General features: G+C 45.6%; 1 protein-coding gene across 2 annotated transcripts in view; it reads right to left on the bottom strand.

Annotated features, from left to right (window-relative positions):
• Positions 1 to 9,820, bottom strand: part of LOC137434306 (EP300-interacting inhibitor of differentiation 3-like) — a 91,154-nt gene that overhangs the window by 37,782 nt on the left and 43,552 nt on the right. For both annotated transcript variants that reach the window (XM_078785478.1, XM_078785479.1), the window contains 2 exons: positions 7,022 to 7,121; positions 4,197 to 4,287 (listed from right to left, as the gene is read on the bottom strand). In XM_078785478.1, coding sequence (XP_078641604.1) covers positions 4,197 to 4,287; positions 7,022 to 7,121 — 191 coding nt within the window. The remainder of the gene's footprint in view (positions 1 to 4,196; positions 4,288 to 7,021; positions 7,122 to 9,820) is intronic.

Here is a 9,820-nt window from a genome sequence, read left to right as displayed (position 1 = left end):
TCCCCTCCAAGACTCCCCCTCACCCCTCCCCTCCTAGACTCCTCCCTCACCCCTCCCCTCCAAATCTCCCCCATATCCCATCCCTTTCAAATCCCTCCCCTTTTCCCTTCCCTCCCAAACTCCCCCCTCGCCCCTCCCCTTCAAATCTCCCCACCCTCATTTCTTCTCAATTTCCCCCCTCTCACTCCCCCTCCTCAAAGCGTCCTCCCCGCTTCTTCCCCCTTCCAACTCTCACCTCCATCTCCCCCAACCTTCTGCCTCGCTCTTCCCCCTCCTCAAATAACACCTCATTGTGCCTCACCCAATCACCATCAAACCTTTTGTCCGCCCCATCCTTCCCTTTCTCCGAGCTATTCTGAAATCTCTGACACACCTTCAACAGCTCTCCCTACCTCTTCCACCTCTTCCACATCTTACCCTACCCCTCCTCCCCCCTGTTCTGTATCTGATGCTCCCCCTTCCTCTTCATTAACGGTATGGACCTCAAACATCCGGGGCCTTCATTCAAACTTAACTGATCTCTCCATACAGGTTGCTTCTGTCAAACCAGACGTGATCTGCTTAACAGAAACTTTCCTCCTTCATGATGTCTCTGATTCCTTAGTATCTCTCCCGGGTTACTCCCTCCTCCGGTATGATAGACCTGAGCCTCGTCCTGGAGGTGGGGTTGCTATCTTTATCAAAAACTTTCTTCCTCACTCGCCCTGCACTGCACTCTCTCCACCTCACCCACAGGAATACCTCTGGCTACGGCTTCCCCTTCGCTCCCACCTCTTGTTCATATGTGTGTTGTACCGTCCACCAAACAGCGATGACTCCATCTACATCTCGCTGTCTGATAATATGGACCAACTTCTATCTACTCATCCCAACTCTCTCTTCCTCATATGTGGTGATTTCAATTTGTCAACATGCTAGTTGGCTGGGTGTGGGTACCTCTCTCACCAGCCATGGCTCCTCAGCAAAGGACTTCTGCGACTCACTGGGACTGACACAATCTGTCAATTTCCCGACCCGGATCTCAGTCAACGGAGCATCTTCTCTTCTGGACTTGGTTATGTCTAACTTCCCTGAAAATGTCTGCTGCTCTTCTTCTGCTCCAATCGGATTATCTGATCATGTCCTTGTTAAAGTGGACATCTCTCTGACCATTCTCAGGGAGCCTGCTCAGCGTCGACGAGTCTGGCATTTCACTCAGGCCAACTGGCACGGTCTTCAAGCAGCCATCAATCATCTGGACTGGTCTCCCATCTCTACCACCTCTGACATCAACTCATCCTGGGAACTCTTCCAAAGTAAATTGCTCTCTCTCATGCACAGATTTATCCCATCTCGTCTTCAGTTGTCATACCCTTCCTCCCGTCCATGGTACACGGAATCTTGTGGTGAGGCTGTTTCCCAGAAATAACTTGCCTTCGTCTCCTGGAAAGCAAATCCAACAGAAGGAAATCTCATTTCCTTTCACAAAGCCCGAAACAAGTGTGTGTCCACCCTCAGGAGAGCCAGGAAACAATATCTCTCCGTTCTCAAGACCGAACTCTCTTATCTGTCTCCCTCTTCCAAATCCTGGTGGCATCTGGTCAAATCTGTTTCTGGTGTTTGTTCCCCCTCCATCCCCTCCCTTACCTCAAACGGCTGCACAGCTGACTCCGCACGTGAAAAAGCTGAATGCCTCAACTCTGTGTTTGCCTCTAAATCTTGTGTCCCAAACCCATCCCTCTCTGTACCCACCATACCCAGTCGTACCCAGCTGCTCCTGGACTCCGTGTCCTTTCCTCCTGACAAGGTGGAAAAGTTTCTGTCAACCCTCGACTCTGATTCTGCAACTGGACCTGACGGCATCAGCCCACGGGTCTTAAAATCCTGTTCTTCTGCTCTTTCACTCCCTCTCTCTGTTCTCTTCACCCTCTCATTTGCTCAAGGTCAACTGCCATCTACTTGGAAATCAGCCAACATCACCGCTTTGCACAAAAAGGTGCAAAAACAGATCCAAGCAACTACAGACCAATCAGCCTTCTCCCAATTATCAGCAAAGTCATGGAATCCATCATTGCTTCGGATATGAAATCTTTCCTCTTCTCCAATGGCTTGATCTCTGATCATCAATTTGGTTTCAGACCAGGTCACTCTACTCTGGACATGCTGCTTCTGCTGTCTCAACAATGGATGGAGGTCCTCAATGTCAAACAGGAAATTAGAGCTGTCTCCCTCGACATATCACGTGCCTTCGATACGGTCTGGCACCCCGCTCTGCTCACCAAACTCTCCTCCTTTGGTATCCATGGAAATCTCCACGCATGGCTGGCAGACTTCCTCTCTAGTCGTCGTCAACGTGTGGCCCTGAATGGGTTTCTCTCATCTCCTCTTCCTGTTCAGGCTGGAGTTCCCCAAGGCAGTGTTCTGGGCCCTGTGCTTTTTCTGGTCTTCATCAATGATCTCTCTGACTCTCTTGAAAATCCTCTCTATCTCTTTGCTGATGACTCCACTCTCTGCCGCTCCATTCCTCATCCCTCAGATCGGCAGTCTGCAGCCTCCTCACTCTCTGCAGACCTGGACAAAATCACAGACTGGGCAAACAAGTGGAACATGTCTTTCAATCCTGACAAATCTCACACTCTTACGATGTCTCTCCGAAAAGACCGACTGGACAACCCTCCCATCTACTTTCTGAATAATCCTCTCCAAGAAGTTCTGTCACTCAAGCTTTTGGGTCTCACTATCTGCCATGATCTTTCCTGGGAAAACCACATTTCCAAGCTGGCCTCCAAAGCCAGTCGCCGACTGGGCATCCTCCGTCGTGCGAAGTCCTTCCTTGGCACACCTGAGCTCCTCACCACATACAAGGCTTTCATCCGCAGCTCAATGGAGTACTGCTCTCCCCTCTGGGCTGGTGCTCCTGCCTCACACCTAGCTTGTCTTCATGCTGTTGAAACCAAAGCGTTCAGAATCATTGGAATCTCCCGCGATGACGCTATCTACGAGGGCCTTTCACTTAATCACCGCAGGCAGGTTGGTGGTCTTTCCGTCTTCTACCGACTCCTCTCCGGCCTTGCTCCCCCAGCTCTCTCTGAGCTCTGTCCCCCAAATATTCCTGCAGGACGCACAAGATCTGCCTGCAACCCTCTTATGGTTAAACTGCCAAAATCAAGACTCTCTGCTCACCTTCACTCCTTCATTCCTCTTTTCTCCCGCCTCTGGAACAAACTCCCTCACTCTCTTCAATCCCACTCCTCCCTCCAGGTCTTTAAAACGGCTGTTCACCACCATCTCTTATCTTCACCAATCCAAAACCTTGATCTTTTCTACCCCCGCTAATTTCACCCCAAATCCACTTTTTTGAAGTGACTTTTGACTTCTTTCCTGGAAGTCCTTGGTGTCCTTGCGTTTTATACCTATCCTGCCTCCCCCCAGGCCCTCTCCCTCCAAAAACATCTCCTGATGTCCCTGCTCTCAAATGTTGTGTTTGTGTGCTTCCTCCCCTTCTTGTCGACCGCTCCCATTTTTATATACTTTGTTTGCTTGTTTGTTTGATTTGTTTGTTTGATAAATGTTAGCTCTTTCACGAGCCTCGACTCTGTACACCAACAAAAAAAACCAAAAAAAAAAACCAGTCTAAACCCACTTTGTGAAAAAGAGGAACAGCTCAAAAAAGGTAAAGATGAAGATAATAACATAGTTAATGATTTTGATATCTATCATCCACATGGCCTGTCGGTTGCCCAATAACCAGATGGAAGCAAACAGTGGAGAATGATCTAATCGAAACAGGAATCACTATGGAGGAAGCACAACATGTAGCCCAAGGTCGGAAAGGGTGGAAAGCTGTGGTTCGGGCGTCATGCGGTGGGAGGACAACAACAAAGATCTACATTATAAAAGGAGCCGTGTCTGTCTGTCTGTTTGTCGTGTTATAACTTGAAAACGGATTAACAGATTTCAATAAATCCAACGATGGTAGATTTGGGTAACTCATGGGAGTGTTTGTGATCAAAAACATTTTTTTATGGGTACATGGACACGCGTGTCAAAACTGCAAATGCCAACACGTGACATTGGTTGTCCCTGCCCGGAAAGCAGGATCTCCCAAAAATCCGTTTTTCTTCTTCCCCATAGATTAGCCATCACAGCAAAAATTGGTATTTCTGTCAGCGAAGCGACGGGTCTTATATTTTAGTATTGATAAAAGGAGAACTCACCATCTTTCTTCACATATGCTGATAAAATATCCAACACACGCTTTATTTCTTTTTCTGTTGCCTTGTCACGGTTATGTTCAACTTGAGGAACCTACAAAAAACATTCCAATATTTTTTATGACTTTTCCAACAGTATATTGTTAATCTGGACACCTTCATTCATTTGAATACAGATAAAAGCACCATGGTATAGGTTTACTTTATATTTATTTAGAAACATCTGCAATAATCCTTTAAATATAGAGTGCTTTCTCCATTTTAATTTTGGACAGTATAACAACAGTGGAGTGGAGGAATGGTTGATCAGAGTAGTGATGGCAATGTATAAAAGAGCGTGCACAGCTGTAAGGACGAAGGACGGGAACAGTGGTGAGTTTAAGGTGAAGGTGGGAGTGCATCAGGGGTCGGTACTAAGTCCACTACTATTTGTAGCTGTGATGGAGGTGCTGACTCAGAACGTAAATGAGGGTTTACCGTGGGAGTTGTTGCATGCAGATGATCTGGTGTTGATTGCAGAAAGTATGGATGGACTGAAGGAGAAGATGAACAAGTGTAAGGAATGTATGGAGACAAAAGGTCTGAAGGTGAATATCGGAAAAACGAAGGTGATGGCAAGTGGTAAAGCATGTGGTGAGGTGGAAAGAACTGGGAAGTGGCCGTGTGCTGTGTGCAGGAAGGGTGTCGGAGTGAATTCCATTCAATGTACAAAGTGCGCTGAGTGGGTTCATCAAAAATGTAGTGGTTGGAGAGGGTCATTAACCAGTGTGGCAGCTACATTTAAATGTAAGGTGTGCACAGAGGGAGCTGCAGAAGGAGGAAATGTTGAGTTGGATCTTGGAGACGGCGTGAAGCTGGAAGGTGTGAAAACATTTTGTTACCTAGGAGACATGCTGAATGGAGAAGGTGGATCAGACTCGGCAACGGTTGCTCGAGTGAGATGTGCATGGAAGAAGTTTCGGGAACTGAGTGGCGTGCTGACGAGGAGGGGAGTGTCATTCAAGCTGAAGGGAAAGATGTATGCTGCATGTGTGAGAAGTGTTATGATTTATGGGAGCGAGACATGGGTAATGAACATAGAGCAGCAACGAAGGCTGGAAAGGGTGGAAAGGCGAATGGTTCGGTGGATGTGTGGAGTATCGTTGAGAGAGAGGAAGACAAATGATGAATTGCGAAAGATGATGGGAATAGAGCCTGTGATGAATGCTGTGAAGAGAAACAGTTTGAGATGGTTTGGTCATGTGTTGAGGAAGGATGAAACTGACTGGTTGAGAAGAGTGATGGAAATGAATGTAGAAAGAAGTGGAGGACGGGGAAGACCGAGAAAGACTTGGCGAAAGATGGTCGAAGAAGAAATGCGGGCAAGGGGGTTAACAAGGGGAGATGCAGAAAATAGGGCAAAATGGAGAAGATTGTCATGGGGACCGCAAGGCTAACCCCCACTCTTGCAGGGAAAATGGCCTTAAAATGCATGGTTGTTTGTTGTATAACAACATTGGATATATTTCAGGGGAGACGGGAGAGGGGAAGGGGTAGAAAAACAGCAATGGGATAACAGAATTCAAATCATTTGGGTTGGGACTTGAAGAGTCACACTGCTCGTGCTTTGCTTTGGTACAACTGCTACACTTATATATGCCTAGTTTGGAAGGTGCCAGGTGTAGTTCTTATCTATCCATGACATCTGCGATTTCATCACTGAGCAGCCACCGGCCAAACTGGACCTTTTCAAAATGAGTTTGGGCCGGTTAAAAGAAAAAAAAAAAAAAAGAACAATTATTAAGGTAAATATTCATCGAGCATGACCAATTCCGTGTGACTTTTGTGGTGAAAGCAAACCATTGGCCTAGGCAGCCAAAGGGGACTCCAGTGACAGTCACAAAGGGTCTCCTCACAAACTACCTGACCGATATGGATCAAATTTTGTTTGATGCATCGAGACAGCAAGGTCTCATGGTGTTGTGCTCTCCATCCATAAGCGCCGCTCATAAAGAGAATTATAAAAGAGGGGTTCTGCCCCAAATATTGGTATTTCATTCAAAAATCTTTCTTTGTACAAAAAAAATCTCTTTCTTCAAAAAATTTTCTGGTCTTTCTGTCTTTTACCGACTCATATCCGGCCTAGCTCTCCAAGCTCTATCTGTGCTCTGTCCCCCAAATATTCCGACAGGTCGCACAAGATCTGCCAGCAACCCTCTTCTTGTGAAATTGCCAAAATCAAGACTCTCTGCTCACCTTCACTCTTTCATTCCTCTTTACTCCCGCCTCTGGAACAAACTCCCTCACCACTCTCTTCAATCCCACTCCTCCCTCCAGGTCTTTAAAACAGCTGTTCACCACCATCCCTTATCTTCCCCCATCCAAAACCTTGATATTTTCTACCCCCGTTAATTCACCCCAGATCCACTTTCTTGAAATACCGTCTTCGTTCCTGGAAGTTCGAGCAGTGTCCATGTGTTTTATACCTTTCCCCCCCCCCCCCCCCGCCTTCCCATGCCTCCTCCCCCCAAGCCCTGCCCTTCTCACAGATCTTTCGATGTCACTGTTGTACTTGTGTGCTTCCGTCTCTCTCCCCATCTAGTCTCCCACTCCCTTTATTGTATGTTTTGTTTGTCCGATTGTTTTTTTTGTGATTGATGCCTCGATCTTGTATACAAAAACAAACAAAAAAAAGGATTCTAAAGGAGAAATACTAAGAAGAGTCCTAAATTGGCGGCCATAGTGTAGAAATTGCAGGTGGAGACATTTAAACTATCCAACTAAACGATGGAACTGCCACACACGGCTCATTTTATATATATCGACTTCATAAAACAGCATTTTCATACCCGTGTCGGCATGCTGCTTGGCTCTGCCTTCTGTTTCACACGATGAATTCGCTCCAGTGGAGGAGCAGGCATAACGGGGCCGGATGTGAAAGAGCCGAGCCTGAGAGACCAAATGTTATTCATGAATCCATTGGATTATTGTATATGCATGTTCTCGCCAAGGTGGTACATATGAGTAACAGGGATTACATAATAAATGGAGAGGATGGGGAAACCATATTCATAAAATCAAATAAATCAAACTTGATCATAACTCCTGCACTTTCAATTTGAATAAATACTTTCTTTGCTACTATGCTACAGTCAACAACTTAAAAAAAAAACAAAAAAAAAACTAGGGGCAATACCCCTGGTGCTCACCTGGTAGAATAAACAGTATAATACACTGACTAGGGGTATTTTAAACCAATTTCAATGGTTGCTAGAAGACAGCGCAGCATGTGGAATCATACTAACATAATCATAAGACTTTAAACAAAGAAGACAAGCGTTACGCCGAGGTCCCCCATCGGTGAAGTGATGCGAGTTGACAAAGTGGAAGACGCAGAAAACATGGAAGAGTCGATAATATTTGCGAGTGGGTTGGAGACACACCCACACACCAGATTAGAAGTTAGTAGTTCGTTTATTTTTTAAGATATTCCGCTCACAAGGTTCAGACATATATGGTGGCGGCCATCTTGGATTTTGATGTGGCGACCCAATTTTCAATAGCGTGTTTCCTTATGCCTAGATAGTCGCGCACCAGATTAGAAGAGAGTAGTTAGTTTATTTTTCAACATATTCCACTCACAAGGTTCAGACATATATGGTGGTGGCCATCTTGGATTTTGACGTGGCAACCCAATTTTCAATAGCGTTCTTCCTTATGCCGAGATACACCCACACACCAGATTAGAAGTTGGTACTTCGCTTATTGTTCAAGATAGTCCGCTCACAAGGTTCAGACATACATGGCGGCGGCCATCTTGGATTTTGACGTGGCGACCCAATTTTCAATAGCGTTCTTCCTTATGCGTAGATACACCCACACCAGATTAGAAGTTGGTAATTCGCTTATTGTTCAAGATATTCATCTCACAAGGTTCAGACATACATGGCGGCGGCCATCTTGGATTTTGAGGTGGCGACCCAATTTTCAATAGCGTTCTTCCTTATGCATAGATACACCCACACCCCAGATTAGAAGGTAGTCGTTCATTTATTTTTCAAGATATTCCGCTCACAAGAGTACGCACTCACGGACAGACGGAAACACGCACGGACGCAACACGGACGGAGTGTAAAACCATAGTCCCCCTTTCGCTCCGCGGTGCGACGGGGGACAAACCCCTCCCCCCCCCCCGTATTCCCCCCCTCCCGTATTCCCCCAAAGGGGCACATTTTTTAATGCCGTGAACAAACATTAGGTACATCACGGGTGACGAAGATTGTGGTGAAGTTTCATCTAAATTGCGTGTGTAGTTTGAGAAGAAAGCAAATACCTATTTTGGTGGGCAAACCCCCGTAGAGCCCCAAAGGGGCAGATTTTGTTAATGCCGTGAACAAACTTTGGTACAGCACGGGTGGTGATAGGTTGTGGTCAAGTTTCATCGAAATTGTGTGTGTAGTTTCAGAGAAGAAAGCAAATTCCTATTTTGGGGGGGTCAAACCTGGATCCACTTTGATCCCCGGTAGACCCCCTTGAACAAACCTTGAACAAACTTTAGTCACAACACAACAAATATCATTTGTGCCAAGTTTGGTCACAATCCCTTCAGCGGTTTCGGAGAAGAAGTTGCAAATGTTTACGGACTGATGATGCGCCATCGCATAAGCTCCCCTGAACTTCGTTCCAGGTGAGCTAACAAGAAAGAGCAATGAGAGATTGCAGACCCTCACCAGGACTTGTTTTGTGAGGTGTATTTTGTGGAGTGTTTTTGTACATTCTTTCATTATTTTGTACAACCCCACTTTCCTCAGACATGCGTGATACATGACGTCCTCTTTATAAAACTGAATTCAATATTGTATTTTAAATATATATTTTAAAATGAGGCTGTCCTCACGGTCTTTTGAGTCCCCGGGGTCTTTTGCATCCTCGGAGTCTTTTGGGTCATCAGGGTCCTATGGTGGTTAATGGATGTACGTAATTAATAGACATTATGCAACTGACTTCAAACAGTACATAATTAATAGATATATTGAAAACTCACATGGCTGGAGAAGATAATATAGTAAGTTTCTTCTTCTTCAAACAATAACAACTGCTGGCCTGAGTAGAAATAGCTCAGATGGCAGAGCACTGGTACGGTTCACCAGAGGACCTGGGGTTCGATTCCTGGTCTGGGCATGTAATTTTCCCACATATGTCAATTAATTCGTTATAATCCTGTTCATTTATTTAATTGTGTTTCTACGCTCCCAGTGGTCTTAGTAATAGTGGACATGGATTTGTCCTCCCAGTGGAGGAAGACCCTCTCGTGAGCAGGCCGTTGGTGCTCCTATGGTTGGAAGCGAGTGCCCTAGAAGCAGGGACAGAGAGTGGCAATTATGTGTGGGGAAAATTCCATCCTTGGTCAGGGTCACCCAGATAGTTCAGATGGCAGAGCACTGGTACGGTTCACCAGAGGACCTTTTTTCTTATTATTTTTGAAATTTTTGATAATTTACCAAAATAATTGAAAATTTAATACAGAAACATCTAATTATCATAAGTATTCAACCCCTTGAGTCAATACCTCAAGGAAGTGCCTTTGGCAGCAATTACAAATTCGAGTCTTCTTGAGTATGTCTGTATCAGCTTTGCACATCTAGATT

This window comes from Myxine glutinosa, chromosome 10 (assembly GCF_964187855.1).
Source record: "Myxine glutinosa chromosome 10, kmMyxGlut1.1, whole genome shotgun sequence".
Classification (NCBI taxonomy): domain Eukaryota; kingdom Metazoa; phylum Chordata; class Myxini; order Myxiniformes; family Myxinidae; genus Myxine; species Myxine glutinosa.
This window is presented reverse-complemented; position numbering and strand designations above follow the sequence as displayed.